At 48.5% G+C, this 22,659-nt stretch overlaps 1 protein-coding gene across 8 annotated transcripts in view; it reads right to left on the reverse strand.

Annotated features, from left to right (window-relative positions):
- Positions 1-22,659, reverse strand: part of Ssbp3 (single stranded DNA binding protein 3) — a 136,908-nt gene that overhangs the window by 21,271 nt on the left and 92,978 nt on the right. For all 8 annotated transcript variants that reach the window (XM_034502306.2, XM_076934544.1, XM_034502305.2 and 5 more), the window contains exon 5: positions 16,651-16,740. In XM_034502306.2, coding sequence (XP_034358197.1) covers positions 16,651-16,740 — 90 coding nt within the window. The remainder of the gene's footprint in view (positions 1-16,650; positions 16,741-22,659) is intronic.

Genomic DNA, 22,659 nt, shown 5'->3' on the forward strand with positions numbered 1-22,659 from the left:
TGTCACAAGGAGAGTATCTCTTCAGACTTCCGGTGTGCAGGAAAAAGTACATGTATGTGCATGAATGCCCTTACACAAACATGTACATATGCAGACTAGGAGAAGTCATAAAAGTTTTACTACAGTGGTTCCCAGGCAGTTTTCCTCCGAGGGCCCTTTTGGCCCAACAGGCCACTAGGACCTGGATTTAGGATAGGGGCATGTGTCACAAACCACAATGCACCCTTCTTCTCCACTGGAGCTGTCCCTCAGTATAGGAAAACTCCAGACATTTATGAAGGTTAGCTACAGCCACTGGTTCCATTCTTAGTCTCCTTTCTCAAAGCCCATGTGGACTTGGAGCTGGGGGCTGAGGAAAAGGTGGAGCTGGGGTAAGGTAGAGAAAAAAAAGAGGTGAGCAAAACAAGAGGCAAGGGCTGTCCAGCAGCTAAGGTCACAACCAGGGACAGCCCCAGAGCTTCTTGGTTAAGTGAGGAGCTGTTCACTTCCGGAAAGCCTGGAGGAGCAGATGTTCCCCTACCTGCCACGCTACTAATTTCAACAAGTGTGTGTCTTTCTAGCGGCTGCCAGCAACGGCATGGTTTGTTACCATGAGCAATTTTCTTAATTAACAGACATTAATTAGCCATTTAGCAATTTTGCAAGCATTTGTTTAGCGGCTTTCCTAAACATGAATACCACTGTGATAATGGCACTGATTAGAGGGTCCCCTAATTAACAGTACAGGGAAGGAAAATTGAAATCACATAAATTAAAAAGGGAGGGGAAGTTAATGAAGGCGGGACGTATTTGCACCTGCAAGTCTTTTATACCACAAAACTTGGGTGTAATGTAAACAAAACAAGATAATTTGAAGCCAACCCCCAAAAAGAAAATGAATAAGAACGGAGGAAGAGAGCTCAAAGGGTAAGGTCCAGCTGCCAAGAGGGGGCAAAGGCTTGTCTGCTGGCCCCCAGGCTCCTGGCAACAGAGAGCACCTCCTCCCTCACAGTCCTGTCTCCTTCCCTGGTCACACAAATGCATTTGCAGAGCAAGCTGACTGTTTCGGGGAAGCCCTGCACACCTGTGTGCCCCACCAGGCAGGAGTGGTGCCTAGTGGCTACCAGGAAATAGAGAAAAATACTTGAAGCAACCCCATCTTGGGGCCTCAAGCGATGGCTAACTGAAGGCTCAGTGACCAAGCCCAGGTCTAAAGGCCCAGCTAGTAGCAGCAGGCTAGGTCCTTCATAGAGGTACTCTGGGGTGCAGAAGGCAAAGTTCCTTCTGAACAAGGAGAGATAGCAAGTTTGTCACCAAGACAAATGCATCATTAAACAAGGCTGTTGGTGAGGCCTTGAGGGCATATAGGGACAGGGAGGGAATCAGCAGCTCCCTGTCTCCATGTGAAGGTGTGTCAGAGCATCCTAGCCCAGCCCCTGACAGAGACATCTCAGAGGTAGCCATTCAGATGACAAAAAAGTCACCCCCCTCAGGGAAAATGCTATCCCTCTGGTCTGTCAGCCTCAGGGCTGCCTCTCTTTATAAACTTCCAGGCACAGCACCTGGCCTCTCTGGGAGCCTACTGCATGGGTCAGAAGCAAAAAGTTTGCTTTTTACTTTGCCAGTAGTTCATTCATGTTCTTGGTACCTGTACCATCTGTCCTCAGCTTGGAGAATTCTTTACTATGCTGTGTGCCTGGGCTGTGACCTTCAGACTGTCTGAAGCATCCAGAGAAGAAACCCTAAATAGCTTGCCACAGGCCCCAAACAAGTGGCCTCACCATCCCTTCTAGCTAGCATTTTGCCAGAGAGCTGCCATTTGGTTTCCATAAAGGGAACCTGATGGTCTTCCATTTGTTCTGCATGGGCAAACCCCTACATAGGAGGTTTGACAAAGCACACAAAGCCTTTGCTGGAGGTTTCTGCTGAGGTGGGAGGAGGGTGCCCCAATGATCAGCTTCCCAGGCAGAACAAGTTCCTCATGGGCTGTCTTAAAGAGTTCAACTGCTGGAAGCATTTTGAAGAACCTAAAATGTGTCTAGATGCTTAGCTGGCAAAGGCCCACCCCCTTAAGGGTGCTGGGGGCTTTCTGTCACAAGATCTGCACACCATTAGGGTAGATCAGGATAGCTGAGCCCAGCTCCGGTATTCATTTGTTTATAGATGGCCTTAACTGACAGACTGCCGTCTCGTTCCTAATGTCCTTTGTTTCTAGAGAGGAAGAATCAGGATGGGGATGGGACGTATCCACAAACTGGTATTTGCTGAGCTAACTTTTCCAACTCCGTCAGGGCTCTCTGACAAACTGTCTCCAACTCCATCTATTTTTAAAGAAATGGGGCTTGGGGGAAAACTGGGTTCAAATTCTAGTTAGTTCTGTCACTGGCTACTCCTGGCCTCTCAGTGAAGAGCAAAACCAATCCTGGAAACACAGGGGAGAGAGGGCCTTTTGCTTGCACAGCTTACTTGATCATACGCTCTGCAATGTAAGGACCACCAGTCATACTGTTGAACAGGCAAGAAACAAAGCTCAGAAAGGAGAATGGACTCACCAGTTCTGTGGTTACTAAATGGGGAGTCAAAGTCTCATTCTCTAAACCAGGGATCTGGAGGAGACCAGCACCCTGCAAGCCAGTGAGCCTGTGTCCAAACTCCTCCAAGTCCATTTGGGAAAAGACAGAAATGGCAGAGAGTTGGCAAACCCATCTAGGGCTCTAGCAGTGAGTGACACCTAGTTCCCCCTTGCTGCCCAGAGTGGTAAACTGATGCCCAGCGTGGCTACAGGATGTAGGTCTGCTCTCTGAGTCCTCAAAGCTGGACTGAGAACTAAGTCCTGCAGTAGATCAGACTTATTTCTACTGCTTTCACTGCCTATGTCAGGGGACAGGGGACCTGAGGCAAGGGAGAGCCCAATGAACAAAGGCAATTTCTGTTCCTGAATCTTAAAAAAGGTGAAAAATATACCCATGGCCTATGCGGCCTCACACCACCCCAACCCTGTTAATGGATTTGCCCTTCCCTCACAGCTGGCTCCAGATAACTACCTTCAGATACCCGAAGCCCCAGACTTCCTTTTCATTCTTTTTCCTGTAATGTCAGCATTGAATAGTGTTATATCCAGCAGGCTGTGAGAGCTCCTCAGGCAAGGCCTGGGAAGCTCTGTTATAGGAGGGACCAAGGCAAGTGTCTGGCCGTTTCACAGAAGCTCACTGTCTGGATGCTGATGGCTTAGTGCAGAAGCCCTGATGGGCCTCAGCATAGCAGAAAGCAGCTCTCCTGCCATACTCTGGCTTCGCCCTGTACTGAAGCTTCTGAGAGCATGATGGGAAAATCCTTGAAGTGTATGTGCTGAGCCTTAGGCCTCTCTAAGAAAAATGGAACCATCTATACAGGTACTGTAGTGGTGTAGCTGAGCTCACAACGGGCCTCTGGCAGGGAAATTGACCAGCTGCTGGTTCTGGCCTGGGTCAGGGTGTCCTGTCATCAATATCCATAACCTGAGGAAAGCTTTTTTTAATCCTGTAAGCTTCCACCAATACCCTGCTTGTCAGGTAGTGGTATATGCAGAACTCTGGGACATCAACTATTACTGCTTGCCCCATTAGGGCATCCAAGGCTGGACCAGTGCAGTGAGGTTTGGGCATGTGACCACACAGCTATATCAAGGGATCTCACGAAGCTCTGGGTGGTACCTCTAATGCTTTTGGGTTTGTCGAACTATGTCGGCAAGTTGGTGCTCTAAATGACTATGGGGTAAAGGATGACGGCTCTTTACTATAAAAGACTAAAGAAAAATAAGCATATACTAATTTTTAAAGGAGAAGTAGAGATAAATTATGCACTCCTTTCTTAAAAGGTCCCTACACCCACCCCTCCATGGAAGAAGCAGGCATAAGCTTAAGGCTATGGAACCAGGGTTAGAGTTACATCCCTGTGGCCCATGGCCTTGGCTTGGGCTGCCAGGTTCTTTGCTCTTACCCTGTCCCCAGGGCTCAGACAGTGTTTTGCAATGACAGTGTCATTATCATCTGAACAAAATCTGACTCTTGTCCTCAGAGAAAATTCTGTCCTCTGAGAAATCTTGAAAATGTAATTTTAAGAGATCAAGTAAGGGCCATGACATCTCCACCCCTTCCCTGGCTCAGTGGACACTGGGCTCTGTCAGTGCCTTGTGGTACTGGTGGCCACCTGCCTGCTGGACATGTTGCTATAGATGAGCCAATATAAAATTATGATGATAATACATACAACAAAAGCACTTCACAGATAATCCACTTTGTTCTTTGGACATAAACTCTGGAAAGAAAAGACTGTACCCTACTCTCTATAGAGGACTAAGGTGTGTCCATGAGCCATAGATACCTCCTCTGGGATGGGGAAGTCACCAGTTAAGAGTGAGAAGAAATGCACAGTGAGTATTTTCACTCTGGGGAAACATCCGGGAGCATCAGCAGCGGGTTCTGCTCTCTATGTGAGCTAAGGAAAGCCAGCACTATGGCCTTCTTCCCTGTCCATCTTTCCATGATGTCAGGACAGCACCAGACAAGAGAAGCGGTAACTCACAGTCAATGTGAGTCTCACATGGGTCTGGTAAGACACACAGGACTTCAAGGAGAGATTTCTCCGTGTGTATATGGCACACTTGGCCCATGAATCAGTAGATGACAGTTTTGCTTGTTTGTTTTTGAGACACAGCTTCTCTGTATAGACCTGGCTGTCCTGGATCTGCAGACCAGGCTGGCCTCAAATTCAGATATGCCTGCCTCTGCCTCCAGAATACTGGGATTAACGAGATGGCTACCACCTTGCCCAGCTAGATGGTAGCTTCAAAAAAAAGCAGGGAAGAAAATCTGTGTTCACTGCTTTTAGGCAGAGAAAGGGGCCAGACATGCTCTAGCCATGGAGGCCCACAATCAGACTCCGCCCTCTGCCATCCTATGCATAACTCAGGTGGAGGCTGAGGTGAATGGCAGCCTAAAACCCCAGGGCACAGCTGTGAGGTCAGACTACAGCCAGATGAGGAAGAAATCCGATCTGCCAGCTCTTTGTAAGGCTTTAATGGAACACAGCCATACTCACCTGTACTCTATGCACAGCTAGCTTTGTGTGGCAATGGGAGAACTAAGGAGTCTCAGGGCCTCAGATATGTGCTAGCCTGTCAATCACAGAAATGGTTGACAGATTCCCAGAATGAGATGATAGCTTTCAAGGCTGATGATGGAAAACTGGGGCCTTTATTAATTTGTAAGGTAAAATACAATACTATGTCCACTTTCTGATTTGAAACTCACACCTTCCCTAAAAGACAAAGGCAATAAAAGCCAACTATGCAAAGGAGAAAATGAAGTCAAGCATGGTGGCACATGCACTTGGGAGGTGAAGGCTAGATAGAGGATCTAGAGTTCAAAGATAGCCTTAGCTACACAGTGAGTTTGAAATGGGGGAGGGCATAACAAATATTAAGACATTAGCAGAGAGCCAAGGTTTATCCCACGGGAAAGAGCCAAAGTGAACTCACGTCAGACACAGACAAACATGTTGTCTCCCCACTGGCCACATCGCCTTTCACCAGCCTGGTTTGCTTGCCTTTCAGTCCTGAATAAACTGCAGTTCAACACCACAGCATAAAAGATCAGGGGCTGGTAAGATGGCTCCCTGGGTAAAGATACAGATATGTGCTGCCAAGCTCGATGACCTAGGCTTGATCCTTGGACCATGTGGTGAAAGAAGGAAACTGACCCTGACCTCTACATGTGCATCTCTCCCCGATCCCACCCCCACCCAAGTCCTCTACTGATCTTGATTACTTCATCCCTTCTACAACGCAGGGTTTCTCTTGTCTGGGACATGAACATTTGCACTCTTTTGGCAGGTTCAGACTGCTTGGCCCCTTTTCTAAGGACCGAGGTTCATGGAGGAGTCTCTGGGTTCATCAGGGCTAATCTTAAATGCATGGGATGGGATGGGGCAAAAGAGAAGAGGTGATTTGGGGAGCCACTAAAACCATGGGATCTCCCTGCAGGACACTGGGTGTCTATTATCTGTGCAACTGACCACCTTTTTATAGGGACAAAGGAAAAAAAAAATCTAGTATTTAGACTAATGGGCAGGACTCACAGCTTGCTACGGCCAGTGCATTTGACGGGTACCAGCCACTGGGCCAACTGTTACAAACAAGTAGCACCCTGCCCTTCCCTCAGGAGTTGAAGCCTGGTGGGAGACTGTAACTATGACCATAGCAGCTTCAGAGACAGAAACTAAATGCAGGAGGGATTTAGGCTGCAGTGATTATCATGGAATCATAGGAGGCAGGGCCTTGAGGGTGTAAATGTGCCCTGGATGAAAAAAGGTAGACAGTCTGGTCACAGAGGAGAGCGTCTAGGCAGCCCCAGTTCAGGAAAAGGTTTGCTTAGAGTAACATGGGGACCTGGGCCTGGGATGGAGCTACTGTAAGGAAGTCACCATTAGACTGGTTTATCCGAGGACCACACATTCAGTTCTTCCTAAGATGCTTCTCTACTTCCTCCTCAAGTCAGAGATCAGAGCTTGTGGCCACGAAGGAAAGAAGCCCCAAGAAGCCTAACAGACGTCCAGGGCGCCCATTCACATCCTTGCTGTGGGGATGAAGGAAATTTGTTACCTTCTCCCTGTAAGGAGCTGCGCTGTGACCTTGCTGAGCTCTGCCACAGTACTGGCCGGGTCACACATGCAGTCTCCTCCCTGAGGGCTTCTAACAGGGTCCTGACAACAGATGTCCTCTCTGACTCCTATTCACTGTAACATGTTTGTGGAATGTGGGCACTCGAGATGGGCCGATAGTAAATTACATCAGCTCCTTGGGACACAGGGAGAACATTCCTGCTTTGCCAGAGCAATCTGCTTCCCACCCCCTAAAAAACTGTCATTTGCTCTGAAATTGGACAGTGTTACTGATGCAGCTGGCTCTTGCCAGCCTCCACCCCACCTGCCAGCACTCTGCTCTGCTGTTAATCACAACAGCACAAGAAGGTGAGGCGCATGTTAAAGAGGCACGGCCTCATCTACCCAGAGAATCCTGCTTTGCTTGAAGACCTCCAGACACTTGTGCACGCAACAATTCCAACCTAACATGGCACAGCTCAACAGATAATCCATGACTGTTCACAGCCAACCAGGAAGCAGGTAACCAGGCCCTGTAAGCTGCAAATACAAAATGGCCAGAATTCAGCCTCCAATGCCCACCAAACAGCAGACTCCAGAAGAAATGAGGAGGCTGCTGGTTTCCGTTTGTTCCATAAGTGTGGTCACGCAAGCCTCTCCCTCCCTGACATGCCAGGATGTCCTGGAACTCTATTCTCTTCTTAGTTAAGGTGAAGCAACAGGCTTGGGTCTGGTAAATGCCAGAACTCTGGAAACATACTGGCTTGAGATACCTGGTCCATTGCCACGTGGGCAACAGACATAATCCATGGAGAACTTTGACAGAAGGAGTGACTCTGGGGTAACGAAAGAAGCCAAGCTTATAGTAGGAGCCTGGCCCATGTGCCTGTGAAGATCTTAGCATGCCTGTAAGACAATCACAAGTCTGTGGTGCCAAGAGTCAAGTACTCAGGCCAGTGCCAGGAGCCAGCTATTACCATTAGGCAGCTGCTAATATGTGAAGCTGTCACACACAATCCTGTCCACCTCCTGGAGTTCTCTAGGAACACCCTGTCTTTTCCTTATTACCCATTCAAGAATCCTGCTTGATACAAGGCTCTGCAAAGTTAGAACAGGCAAGCCTGGGATATGGTTTCCTCTTTTGCATCCCACATCCACTCCCTCTAATGTTACTGTGACCAGATCACAAATTTCCAAACTCTTTGACTATTGGGATTAGTTAAAGCTACCTTCAGGAAGAGGAACTTGGCTATTTTGACCTTGGAGCAAAGATAGGGCCAGACTCTGTCAAAGGTTTCTTGAATACTGACCTGAGAATGACAACCCTTTATTCCTAGGAGAGAACTCAGCAGTTGGGAGAAGAATACACACAGACTGATGGACAGACAGAGACCAGACCTGAGAGCAACAGATCTGATCCTTGCCCTGGGGACCAAGAGCTGATCTACCAATGGGGTGAGGAGGGTGGGAACAGACCAGACAGGACTCCAGATGCTGTACTAAGAAACTGGAGTTTTGTAATTAAGGACTCTGTAGAAGAGCATTTGATGTGGCAGTCCAGGATGGCACCTGACAAGTGTGCCCACAATGGCCAGCCTGAAGACATCTGAGCTACATGAATAAATGACTAAATGCTGGCCTCTGGAAAGGAATCCTACAGAACTTCCAACCGTTCTCATCCTCCTCGGTTCAATTCAGAGCTGTTGAAGTAGGCTGTTTCATAGGCAAGGGAGAAATGAAAGGTGCTTAGGCAGCTCTGGTGACAGAACTCCATGCAGTCCCTAGGGTCCAAGAGTAGGTCTCCATTAAGCTCACTCAAACAAGCCTGCTAGGAACAGAAGCAGAAGCTCCTGAACCCACAACCTACTTCCCTGCCTTCATTTCCCCTAGAGACTCCTGTTAGGGCTAGACCAAAGAACCAGGAGTCAAAATGACCAAGGGAACAAGTCAAAGGGGCAGACTTCAGCAAGAGATCAGGAGGCTGTCTCACTAAAGGGCCAAATGGGATTGGTATTTCACTGGCACCAACTCTTGTCAGTGGAACCAGAGAGTGACGTGCTGACAGGTTAGTTGATTTGGAGAATCCATGAACCTTAGCAATGCTATGAAAACTATACTGAGTTTCAAGATGCCCTTCTGCCAAGAGAATACACTAAAACCAGCCCTGATTCCTGGCTAGGTAAAGAGCTCAGAGAATAAAGTGGCCCCAAGACACACAGGAACCATCTGAGTGCTAATAGGTACAGAGTGTTCACCAGGTACCCAGCACCAGGCAGAGTTTCCTATGCATCATGTCACAGAATCTTCACAAGGGTCCTAGGAGTCATGGATATAACATGAAGCCCAAATATGGGATGCAGCAAGTGAGGTTCAGAGAGGTTCACCAAATTTTTGGAGCAATCCTAGCTACCAGGAAAAATAACCTCCTTCATAGAAGAAGGAGGGATGCGGCTCTATATCTGCCTGACCCAGAGGGAACAGCATGCTCCCTAGGCCCCTGCCAGCATGGATCTGAGGTTGTTCCTCATCTTCCAACAGCATGACAAAACATTATTGAACATGAAGACATTTGTGTGTGTCTAGTCCAACTCCCTCCAGCACAGACAGAAACAGCAGGAATCCTACAGCACCTCAGGTGCGGACCACATTCTGCTCCAGAAAGAGGAAAGCCCTATGGCTCCCAAGGCCCTGCTCACAGCCACTCACTGCTCCTAGCCTGATCAGAATTACCATCCACACCTACCCTGCCCTGTCACCTACTGTGTGAAGAGCTTAACATCCAGTATAGAACTAGCACTTCTATGAACACTGTGCCTGTTCCTAAAACCTCCAGCGTCATTAACCACCATTTAGGTCTTAGCAAGAATAGGACTTTTCTGGGAGGAAGCTCACAGAAGCTTGGTGGGCTTGGGCTAGAAGCTTCATTGCTGTCAAGACCTTCATTGTCTGGATGAAACTCGGCTTAGCAAAGCTGCCTAGGGAAGGAAGGGCCTTTACACAAAAATAGGGCACAAACCTGAGATTCACTTGGTGGGCCCTGCCATGTTCCATGTCCTGTCCCGGGACCCAGACCTAGGTCTTCCCAGGGGAGGATATATACTATGACTGAGGGGGGGGGGGGGGGGATGCGGGTGGGCGGCACATCCTGACCTGTGTTCTGCACAGGACTCTACTGGAACTCTTCCTCAAACCCTTTCTGCTACAGGGACTCAGCAATCTCACCTCCTTTTTGTAAAGGAGAAAAATCACACACAATTTGCTAATGTGGTGGCAGGGCAGGCAGAAGGTCTAACCCTGCACTGGGCAGAGAAAACCCAAACACAATAGCCCCCACAAATGGGAGCACCTCCACAAGTGACTCTTATTTGGGGAAAGGAAATATCAGAGTCAGGCAGCTGGCAGCAGAGGCCAGCAGCTCTCAGAGGCAGAAAAGAGAACTCAATGCTAAAAGAAACCCAAATAAAAACCCAAGTCCAAAGGAGAGGAAAAAGCAGCCCCAGGTCTTTACCAGCAGTTGGCACCAGTCCTCCCAGCATTAGAGCATAAATACCTAGCTGGAGTTTACAGCTTGAGGTCAGGCCCACCAAGGACAAGGAGCAGCTTCCTGGCTCTGCCTGGGCCTCCTGCCTACTTGGGGAGGAGAGAGAGAGAGCTATGTGGTGTTTGTTGGAGGCAACCAGCAGGGCTCCATGGCATGGGGTTGGGTCTGCATTAGGGGGCAGTTGCAGCCTGCAGAGCCGCTGGGGGCTTTGTTACTGAGCAAATCTCCTAGGTGCTGACTGCTGATGCATAGCTAACGGGGCAGCAGACATTGATTTATGTTCAACTTTCCATTTCATCAGTGAGAGTTACGACACTACATGTGGGGTGCACATGGGAGTTGGGGGGCGCGACAGCTGGAGTGTGCAGACACAAACCTGTCCAAACACATGCATACTGGCAGGCATACCAGCCAAGGCCCCAGACTGTCACTCAGGCAAGCTGGCATGTCAGGAATAACCTTTTGTCCATGTTTGCTAGGAACCCTGGTGCCGGTCATCTGCCACTGGGCAGACACAAGGCACCAGGCTGGCCATCAGGTGAGCATAGGCTGACCTATAAAGGAGGTGATGGTGGCCAGGAAAGGTGATTGGTAGTAAGGCTCCATCACTAAACCCAAAGACAAAATTAAGTCCTAGAGTGGGTAGGAAGGCTCTCAAAGGACACTCAAGAATTTGTCATCAGGGTTATATACAATCCAGGGTATGTAGCTCCTGGGGTGAGGGTGGGGGCCCTATAACTGGCTTCCATCACAGTAACCAGAGGTGGAGAGTTAGTCACTTCTAGAGCACACAGACTGAACAGGTAGGGGTAGAGCAGAAAGGACCTCACCTCCAACTGAGGCTTGGGCCTAGCAGGCGGGGCTCTTCATCCCTAATCCTTAGCAGTAATAAGCTCACCTTCTGTCAGTCTAGAAGCAGATGACTGGACCTGGTGAGAAGCTGGGGGCAGGGGAGTGGGGGGCTCACATAGCACCTGTGGGCCTTAAATCAATGGACAACAGACTGAGCAGAGGCCAGGGTGGAGGGGCAAGCAGTGGCTGGGAAGATAAGTAGTTCATACACAAGCTGCAATCCTCTGCTGTCCAGAACCAATCTTCCTAGCCATACCTGCCCAATCCCAGTAGGGCCCCCTCATCTGTGCTGCAGCCACGTTGCAGCTCTGGGGCCTACCTTCTAAGCCAATACAATTCCAGAAGACAGAAAGGAGTAACTCTCCTGGGGAGAGTGTTTTCCCCCACCTTCAAAAAGGTCAGATAGCTCTACCAGGAGGGGCCTGAGCTCCACCAGGACAGGCCAGGAGGGGACTGAAGGTGCAGGAGGTATTTATTTACTATACACCCAATCCCTGAATCCAAACTGCCCCGCAATGCCTAACCCTGGCCTGTGTGTCTATGTCTCACCAGGACTTCTCTCTTTGTGGCCTTTGCTGGGCTGAGCCCCTGGGCAGTTCCTGTCTATAGCTCCCTCTAGTAGTGTTTACCACCCTATGGGTGGGGACCCATAGGGACCATGTCTGACACCCACTTCCCTGCTTCCCTTCTTTCTCACTGGCTCCTAGTCCTGACAGAAAGTCCAGGTTAGTAGTGGGTTTAGAAAGCAGAAAAACAGGACTTAATTTTTTCTCCAACCCCTAGACCTGAAGTGGTCATCAGAGGTGCCTGTGCTATAGTAGCAGATTTCTGGCTGGAGGAATGGCCTGCCAGAAACCCTCCACGCGGCCCTCACATACACCTCTGCTCTCCTCTCCTTTCTTCTTCTGAAGAAGGCTGCAAACAGCATCGACTTTCTAGAGCCACCGCACTGCCACCAGCAGTGCATTCTTGTTTATTGGGCTTTGACCTCCCTGGAAATATACCAACACACCCCCCCCCCCCAAAGGCTCTGAGCCCGAAAGGTTCTCCATTGGGCATCCTGTTTGTGATTGTGTACTATCACTGTCAATCAGCTCAGTACTTCACCATAAAACCTACAGACATACAACTGCCTTCTCCACAGAGCTTCAAATTTACTTCTCTCTATTCCCTAGAAGACTTAGGATCGGAGGCTGGAGTCCCACAAGACAAGGCTGTCTCTACCGTTTGGCAGGACATCAACAAGCAGCAGAGCCTCCTCTGGGGAGCCCACAGCTGAGTCTTCAGAAGGGTCGGGTTGTGGATCTCTTTATTCCATGAGCTTGCTCTCTACCTTTCAGGCTCTGTGCAGTGTTTCCTCCTTGTAGCCTCACCCTTGTACCTTGTCTTTGTGACTAGGGCACAGATGGAAATGAGAATGGGGTAGGAAGGGCGCTTTGCTGAAATAGGTGTTGGGGCACATCATCACTGTCTCCACAGCTGAGCTTCTGATAAAAGGAATTGGCTCCCTTGCTAGCCCAGGAATGATCTAGAGAAAACACAACGTTCATCACTGTGGCCTTTGCTGGGTCCTTATGGCACCAGTTCCCCTCTTCCTCCAAGACTCCATGTGCACATCATTGAATGAGCAGATTGGATTAGCATACTAGAATGTGTATCATGCTCATACTGTTCCTCTGCTGCATTTAGCGCTGCCAGTAGGCTCCCGAGCAACTCGTCTGCTGGGCAACCCCATCTGGTTTTTGGCTGCAAGTTTATGTGCTGCTATTTCAAGTAGACAGCCATCCTTCCTGTCTTAGACAATCGGGAGACACATACACTTGGATTTCAGTGGTCTATGGAAGAACATGGGGAGCCAGGGAGCCAGAGGTTGGACTCAAAGTACACACTTTATTTACTGGACAGTTGTAAGATAGTCCTGCACCTTTCTAAGTCTCCCTCTCCTGACCAGTCCTGCTTCATCGGCAGAATCACTAAACTAAATGAAAGTAAACTGCACTTAAAAATACAGCTGAAAATTAGTAGTGGAATTTAAAACAAAACAAGAACAAAAACAGTCTGCACCTAAGTGCTCTGCTCTATGACCCTTGTTTTCCTGGAATTGTCTAGTTCTGGACCTAGAAATCAAAGCTGGAAGACCATCTAGTCCAGCCTGCACCATCTATTGATGAGAAAATCTAGGGCCAGTAATTGGAAGACCATCTAGTCCAGCCTGCACCATCTATTGATGAGAAAATCTAGGGCCAGTAATGGGAGCAGTGGCCCAAGGTCATTCGGCAAGTGCATAGCCAAGTCCTCTGTGCCTTTCTCCAGAGTGCCAGTCCTGAATGGCCAAGCCAGTCTTTGGTCAGAGTTCGATTGACCAAAATTCCAGGTCAACACTTGAGAGCTGGCTAGGCTTCTGTCCTGTACCATGAACAACACAAACTCAGTTCAAACACGAAATGTGTCCATTCTATACCTGCCAGCTGCTACAGCTGCTATACCTAGGGCTTTTTCTTTGTAAATAACAAGGAACCGAGTTCACTATCCTGGCTAGACTCTGCAAGGCCCCCAAAAGCCCCACAGTAACTCCAACCATGAAGTGTGACTGGGTCAGGATACAAATGACCAGATAGATATATCTCACACCACTCCACAGGCCTAGACAGGCACTGCCCATCTCAGAAACCCAGACCCAAAGGGAAGACAGCAAACAGGGCCTCTTGTATTGTTGGCCCAATCTAAGTCCACGAGTGGCCTTCCGGCATGGCAGTCAGAAGCCTAAGGAAGTCCAGTGTGATAGGTATTTTCTGAGGAGCCTCCAGAGGCAGAAGTCAGCTGTTCCCTCATGACTACCCTGGAGGCCCTGCTGGTTTCTAAATCTAAGACAACTGGTATGACAGTTGAATTACATAGGAAAAGGCCTATGACACCACAGAACACAGGCTGGACAAAGCTGGCCCAGCCACTCAGGCTGGCTTCCCAGGACACAGCCCTCTTGTGGCACAGTCACCTGTCCAGGCTGCAGCCAAGAAGGGGAGAAGTACGATTGCGGACAACAGATAAAATCCTTGATATCATTCCTACTTTCTTTCCAATATCAGAGTGGGTAAAGGGCGGCAATCAATCGCTAATATTTCTGTCGAGAGATGATCTGTTCTGGAAATGGGCTGTCACTTTTTCCTTTATAGAGAGATAGCCTTTCTTTTTGCAGGCCTAGGTAGTAGTCAGCATCATGGAAAGCAGGAACCATTCAGAGTGCCTGGCCTACCCTACCTCCTTCATTTGACTGAAGGTGAAAGGATGCTTGTTGGTGCGTGCGACCTGCCGGGAGCCAAAGCCCTTTACTGCTACAATGCTGGGGAATAAGAAACACGAACTGCTCAGAGTCTTGAGAGAGCAAGAGGCCCGGGAAGCAGAACCTTCCTGAATGATCCAGCCAACCCCTGGCAGTGCACCTTGCCTGGGGAACAGAGATGATCTCAAGGCAAGAGTCTAAACAATACCTGTTTAACAATGGCTAAATAAGGGCAGAATCAGTTTGGGTTTTCTGACCACACACCCCTAAATGTCATGGGGAGGACCCACAAAGTATGACTGGAATTAGAACGTAACCAGGGAAGATTACAGCAAAGCAGGAAGCTGGAAGCTGCCCACATACCACGAAGATCCATTCCTTCTCCCAGGCTCAGGCCGAAATAGAAGTCAAGGGCCTATTTTTAAAAATACAACTGGTATTAACTGAGAGATAGCTCAGCAGTTAAGAGCACTTGTTGCTATTATACAGGATCCAGGTTAAGTTTTCAGCACCCACAAGGTGGTTCATAACTATCCGTAACTCAGTTCTAGGGATCCAGTGATGTGTCCAGACCTCCATTGGCATCAGACACACACATGGAGCACATATGTATATGCAGGCAAAATACTCATATGCATAAAAACAAAACTTTACAAAAACTAATTTGTACACAAACCAACAAATACAATCTTCAACTGTCTACTTTCTATGTCTCTCACTACAGCAGCCTGCAGTAGGTACCTGGAGGCTATAATTATTCTTAAGAAAACACAGAACAGAGGCACACAGACAGCTGTGATATTTGGCTGGAGTCTGTCTGCCAGTCAGAGAAGCCATGCTTATACTGTGACGGGGCATCTGTAACACTATGTGCAGAGATACCTTAACCAGAGAAAGAACTCCCACTGAGCAGAAGAACAACAGTGCAAGAGCCTGCCAGATCCTGACAAAAGTGTGCAACAAAACAACACAGCTCCTGTCTTGCTTAGGTCAACAGTTCCCAGGTAAGTACTTGCTTTCTGTCAGCCTCTAACTTATGTCTGCAGTCTTGCCCCAAGACTTCTGAGGCCACTCCAGTCTCTGTACCTTGGACATGGCCCCAGTTCTGGTGGTGTGCTAGCAACACACACGTGGGGCTGCTGCCCTGGACTGTCATCCTGTATCTTTCTCCCCCTTGCCAACTGATGAGCACTCAGTACTTCTGTTTTACAGAGTGAGCGAATTTCACCAATGCCCTTCTTTTTGGTGAGTATATACCCTAAACCTCCTCTTGCCAGATTTACCATGAACTAAAATATGCAATCTTGTAAACTGGAAATGCCTCCCAGGTCACCTCCCAGGAAACAGGAAGAGAAGCCCTAACATTTCCATGGGTGCCAATCCTATCTGCTCGGGACTCCAAGGCTCCATCCTGCACTGTGCATGGGCCCCTCTGGTCTAACTCTGCATTCCTGCCTGGGCTTTCTGCTGAGAGTTCTCTTTACAACTGTGTCTGGGAGCCCCACCCTTCAAAAGGTGTGGACAATCAAGTACTTTTCAAACTCAGTGAGAACAGCTTTGAAAGAATAGACACTGTCACTTAAAGCCAGCCCTCAGGCTGAGGCTGATAGCACTCCAGGGCAGCACTCCCCAGCCCCAACCAGGCTGAAGAGGCATGGCCACCAGAAGGGAAGGGAGGGGACAGAGAAGAAGGTGTGGGGACCACACCTAACCCTGACAAAACAGAAAGGTGATTTCACACCTCCCAGACCCCTATCTCTGCCTGAAAGTCCAATAAGGTGTGTTGTAGAGAAGGTGGGGCTCCCACCCCTTTGAGCAGGGTGCCAGCACGGCCTCTGCACCCGTGGACCGAAGCTTGTGAGGCAATGCTTGTGATCACACTAAGAAAAAATCAGTGGCTAACCAAAGTGAAAGGATGCTGAGGCACGCCAGGATGCTGGGGGTTCTGTTTTTTTAGTTACCCCTAAGTTTGTAGTTTGGACAGGAAAAGTAAACAGCAGTGAAGACAGGAGCAACAAAACAGAAACAAAGGACAGTTTACTCAATAAAAAACGGGGAAGACAAAGAATACAGCTTTTGTTATTAAAAAAAAAAAAAAAAAAACCAACTCCACACTGGCCTGGAAGCACTGGCCTCTCCCGACAACAGGGTGGACAGAAGGACACAACCACAGCCCGCCTGGAAGGAGATACCTTCCCAGCGCTCTCTTCTCCTCTGCAGCTTTTGGAGAAGTGGACAAGGTGAGACAGCAGGGCCTCAACCAGCACAAAGCAACTGTGTTTAGACCATGGCAAACCAAGCTGCGTTCCTGTCCTCTCCTCCCTGCCTGCCCAGCACAGGGCCCCAAGCCAGAACGTACCTGAAAGAAACCTGGTGGGATGGGGCCTCCAGGCATCCCATCATTGGGGGGAATGTTGCCAAGCACAGGGCTTGGGGCAGCTGCTGCACTCTGTGGAGACAGAACAAGGAGGTCAGTGGCAAACATCCAACCACACACAGAGCTTTTGGTCTCTGTCCCCAAACAGACCCTTCCTCCTCGAAGGCCACTTTCTTTTCAAAGCCCTGCAGAGGTGTTATTCAATGGGCAAGCCATGGTCTCTGGGCCCCTACTGCTTCACCCTTAAAATGAGAGGCAGAGGCCTATGTCTACCTTTAAGGCATACTGCATAGAATAGCAGAAGTATTCCTGTAGTATCTGGCAGAATGGTGGTGTGCAGCCAATCCAGTGTATATTGTTGATGCCATATCCTGACTTTCCACCAGCTGCTCTAAAAAGCAGGGGGACCAATTCATAAACAATGGTGCCCTCTCCAAATCACTGACATGTTACACAGAGCAAGTCAATAAATATCACTGAATAGATGACAGGTCACTAAGAAAATACCCAAACTAGACAGAAGAACATGTGTGTTCTGATCCTCAGCAGGTCCCATGTGCCTCTTGAGAAGAGTGTGAGTTACACCATTGGGGTCTCTACTTTTCCTATTGAACCCTGCTGTCTTAGCATCCACTTGGCACATCTGCCTCAGCAAATGCCTCCCAGGGGTGACCAGAAATCGGATGTCTCATCTGGCCACCTTCTAACAATTGTGTCCAGCCTGTTTGTGTGTCAGTATATCTGTGCCTGACTTTGTACTTATATGTGCAGGGTTGAGGCTGAGATGTCAAAGCCCTGCCTTGAGGAAGTCACCGATCTGGGCCCCCTCCCAGAGTGTGGTCCACGCCTCTCCTATGCACTCTGCAAACTAAACCTCTACACACACTGGTCCACTTCCACCCAGCCATGGCCCTGCCAACTCCGTCGTGACCCACAACATGTTGCTCCATCACTCGCCCTCTTTCATCACTCAAGGAAGTCACTTCTTTTCTCTCCTTGACATAAAATAAAACTATGGACTCCACTAATATACCCAGTATAAGAAAATGAACACCAAATGACTGCTGTTGTTTATGTGGAATGTCCATGGTCATTGGCCTCTGACCGCGTGTCTTGTCCTACCTCCAGGGGAGGAATGTGAGGACTGGGTGTTGGGAGACACTGAGGCCTGCAGGCAGCGAATGTTCTGGTGATACAAGAACGAAGATCCAGTAGGGGAATATAGTGGTTACCTGGCAGATCCCAGGTAAAGAGAATAAGCTAGCTGTGGTTATTTTCAAAATGAAGATCAACAAAACCTCCCTAAGGAGACTCTGCCTAACCCCAAATACTGCAGGCCTGTATCTGCTTCCCCAGTCTACAGTGATTAGGGAGAGGGAGAGACATGTGTCACACCCCAGTTCTGCCTTTATCTGGGAGAGGATCTGAGGGGGAATTAGCAGGCTCAGGCATTAGTTGTGTTATTATGTCTAAGAGAAATATATTCATATTCTCTCCCCCCAACCCGCCATTATATATAGCCCCACCTGGCCTAGAATTCACAATTAGATGAGGCTGACCTTGAACTCACTGAAAATCTTCTGCCTAGGGGATAAGCTATAAATTTTTGGAACAGCCAACAATTACTTCTTTGAACCAGGAGCAAGTGAACACTAAGAGGTGGGGCTGAGATAAGCATCCATGTGTCTCTTGGGTTCCTCCAGAAGAGGTAGGTGCTACTCCAAACTCCACCCTTCACAGACAGCATGATGTAATCCAGACTAGCACAGCAGACCTGGAGTCTCCGCTAACTTGATGGGATCTTTGGTATTCTGAATTACATTTTTTTTTTTTTTGAAGTGCCTTGCCCTGACAACTGCAGTTCTACTTTCAATTCCTTTATTATTTGGATATTTGACTTTTTACATATTGAGGGTACAACTGGTTGGGGGGGGGTGTCATAAACTTTTAAATGAAAGACTGAGTATACTGCTGTTTCCCTTTCAGATATGGCTTACCATGAAATCAGGTAGGGGTGTGTGTGTGTGTGTTGGGTGTGTGTATGCGCATGTTTCTGGGGACTAGGGGTGCATGACACAGGCCAGGGCAACTATGGTCCTAATTAAATGGATGGTGTAACTCTCAGTATTTCACCATACTCCAATGGAAGACAACAAAGGCAACCATGTCACCCATGAGGAAGAGGCAGAAAGCCAGGAGATGATTTCTATCATGTACCGCCTTCTCCAGCAGGCGAGCCGAGGAGTTCAGCCACCATGCTTCAGCTGGTGCAAGAATGGAGACATAAAAGGATGGATAAGCAGAAACTGGTGCTGAGCGGCAATTGCTTAAAGACTGCGAAGGGCTCAGGGCAAACTATTATAGGCTCTCACCAAGAGGACCGAGGCTATAACTGACCTGCCCTCATCCTTCCACACCTTAACCACAGGCGCTGCTTACCTACACTCACAACCCAGCATAAGGTGAGGCATACAGCAAGTGTTCAATTAATGATTACCTTAATACTTAAGGACCTGCTCAAATCTGACCACCCTGGAGTCTCAGGCCTGCTAAGAACTGGCCTCTCCCCGTGGTTTGAGGCACTGAGAGTTCCATTAAGGCACTCAACAAAACATCTCATGTGAGTTTTCTCAACAAACCCAACCCCTGACACATTCTCTAGGCTACAGCCAGGCTGCACAGCTGCCTAGGATGCAACAACCATACATGAGTCAAGGCCGAAAGGACCTCTCTTTCCCACCCAAGTCTGTTTCCTAAGGTCTGCCCATCCTGGTTCACATGTACTGGAAAGAGGAGGCTGGAAACAGCAGAGTGTGGAACAGAGCATCAGCCCCCTGCTTCTCACTCTTCATGGCAGGACACTCAAGAGATTAAAGATTAAAAAGCACTCAGAGACCTGTCTGTCTCTGAGCCCTGGAATATGGGTTCTAGATCCCAGACCTTCCTCTCCAGCACCCATTCTAGCATGAACATATGGACAAAGAAAAAAATAGACAAACATGCATGTACACACACACACATATATAAATATATACACTTAGATTGATTGGTTCTTACACCTATGTCCATGAAGTTCTAGGAAAAATGAGTAAGTCAAACACTCATGGGTGGTTACTATGGCTCAGCAGGTAAAGGTGCTTTCTGCCAAGCCTGGCAACTTGAGATCAATTCCCCAGGACCCACCCACATGGAGCAAAGAGAGAACCAATTCTCTCAAATTGTCCTATGACCTTCGCATGGATGCTGTAATGCCTGCCCCCATAAAATAATTTATTTTTATAAGTAGTCAGATGGACTCTGGACTCTCCCAGATCAGCCAATTAACTCCTGACTGATTTATAAGGCTGCAAAAATAGTATTTTGTTCTATAAATCTTTCCCTGCCCAACACCTAGCCTTAGCATGCAGCACCACAGCCACATGAGAAAGCACCAACTGCATGTCTTCCTTGAATCAAACTCAGGCCAGGCCATGTGGCAGAGGGCCCAACCAGCAGGGGGTAAGGGGGTGTGTCCTGGAAGTGGCCAGGAAATGAAGCGGCAAAGGTAGGTGTGGTCCTGGCAGATAGGCCCTTGGGTAGAGCAGGAGACCTATGCTGCTGCCGGCAAGCCAGGTCCCAAGAGTCTGTGCAGAGTCCTGAGGTAGCCTTGCACATCCCAGCAATATCAAGAAGGCTAAAGATGCACAGTGGGAATTCAAAGGATGGAAAAAATGTCATATCCCAGAGAAAGGCAGCAGTAGCCACTGATGCTACGCAAAATAAATCTCCCACACAGACCACAGTACAGTGATTTTGGTGAAACATGTTCAAATTCTGCAGTTCAGAGAAATCAAAGAACTGACCTACATGAAAAGATAAAGCCAGTTAGTGTCAAAAACAAGTCCCAGTAACAGAGTACCTGGCTTCAAATAGGCAGGATACTAGTATTTCGGAAGAGTGTGAACATGGCTACATAGCACCAAAAACTGGCTCCATGTCCAACAACACAATAAAATTACACAAAGCTTCTTTCATCTGTTCCCAGAAATGGTGGCCTTGGAGTGGGTGGGCTGGGTTAACCTGGGTTGCTCACTAGTGACCGAGCAAAAAGAAAGTAGTATATTGCCTACTACCACCTATAGTATTCGTGGGATGATCATCGTTAGATCCCTGAACTTAGGGTCCTCAAGGCTTAGCCCTGGCTACAAACCACTCACTTCTAAGACTTAGACGGGCCTCCAAAGCATGAACACCTGGCACACAAGTGATGAGGGTTCTGCCATCCCAGTGCCAACACAGTACCACCTGAGCCCTTCATGCAAGCAACCAAGGAAACGCTACCATGCAGGTGGAAAGGGCCCCACCAGCCACAGCCAAGCCACTGAGCTCAAGGGAGGTAGAGCCAAGGCCTGTGCTTCTTTGAAAAAAATCCTATCTCATCAACTAAGGATTGATTCAGGAACAGCCAGAGAGGCAAGTACCTTTTCATTCTGATCCCATAAACCAGGTGGGAAGTGAGTAGGAAGAATTTATGCCCCAGCATCCTAAGAAGCTGTCATATTTAGTTTAATCTGTAAGGAAACTGAGTCTTATGGTTAAACATTTAATAATTAGGTCTAACTTTAGTCTCTACACATCAATTTCAGAATCAGGAAATCCAAGTACCAGTCTTCAAAGCAGTCCCCGCAGTTCCCCAAAACAGTAACAAACAAACAAAAAGCCATGTACTTTTTGGCTCATGATGAGAAACAGCAGACAGATCATTAAGCTACCCAATAATCACAATTCATTTTGTGACTTAGGTAATCTGTGAGGCTGACCTTCTACTTGGCCCTCTCTTGTCAACTACTTCAGAGAGTGTCCTTTGCCAAGAAGGAGGGAATGAGACCATGTTTGTAAGATCCCTTCGAAGAGCCTGTGGACCTAACTTGCAAGTGGCCTGAAAGGAAAAGGAGAAAGGGAGCCAGTGGGAAGACACAAGGGTTGCAGGGCTGGGCTGAATTGGATGTACTCAGCAAACACCCTAGTGGCCAGTACTGCACCCACTAGGTAGGAGAGGAAACAACAGGGTGTGGGTTTGCCTTGAAGGTCTAAAAGATGAAGTGAGTTGTGGTGACAGAGAACTTAGGGACATGGAAAGGTACTCTAGGCAGGCGCTGAAGCAGGGATTAGGAGGATCAGGGAGGCTTTAAGGAAGAGGTGGCACTCAAGCCAGGGCCTTACTGGACAGCAGAACTCAAAGATGATACCTACAAGAGATTAACAGCTGACATCTTAACCTTCTCTCTCAGCAAGGGCACCTGCTGTGTGTGGGGGTGGGGGTGGGGGATGGTACTCCAACAGTGCTCTCTGTCTATCCAGGCCAACTCCATATGCAGATTAGGGGTGGGTACGGGCTCCTTTCCCTAACCTTCCTTCACATGAGAGGGCAATAGTTGTCCAGGCCCGGAATGTCTACACTCTCCAGCACTCTTGGCCTTTTAGTAACCTATCACTGCATATAAGAAAATGCAGGCTACATAAGACCTGTCTGGGCTCTTATGGCTCAGAACGGGCAATACCCTGAGTCAGGCCCCGATGGGCTAAATCCATGGCACCTAGCCTTGGTAAATCCCAGCTTCTCTCCTCCCAGTTTGGGTTAAATGAGCCACAGAGAAATACAGGTCTGATCCTTTGAGTCACCAGGAACTGGGAATACCTGTACACCTCGCATGTCCTCATTTGGCTCTTCGTGGTTACACACAGAGGAATGGAAGTCTAGGTCCCTGTTGGGACTATCAGGTAAGGCATCTTGTTAGGTGGGCAAAGCAGGTGCTGAGCAGATGGTGGTCCTGATACAGAAGTGGACAATTACAGATAGGCCTAGCCTTCTGAGTTTCACGTATTTGCTCATTTGTGAGGTGACCAGGCTGGCCTTGAATTCCTATTTCTGAGCTCAAGAAATCCTCCTGTCTTGGCCAAGTAGCTGGGGTCACAGACACAGAACACTGTGAACAGGAGAGTCCAGGAATA

Source organism: Arvicanthis niloticus, chromosome 5 (genome assembly GCF_011762505.2).
Source record: "Arvicanthis niloticus isolate mArvNil1 chromosome 5, mArvNil1.pat.X, whole genome shotgun sequence".
Lineage (NCBI taxonomy): Eukaryota > Metazoa > Chordata > Mammalia > Rodentia > Muridae > Arvicanthis > Arvicanthis niloticus.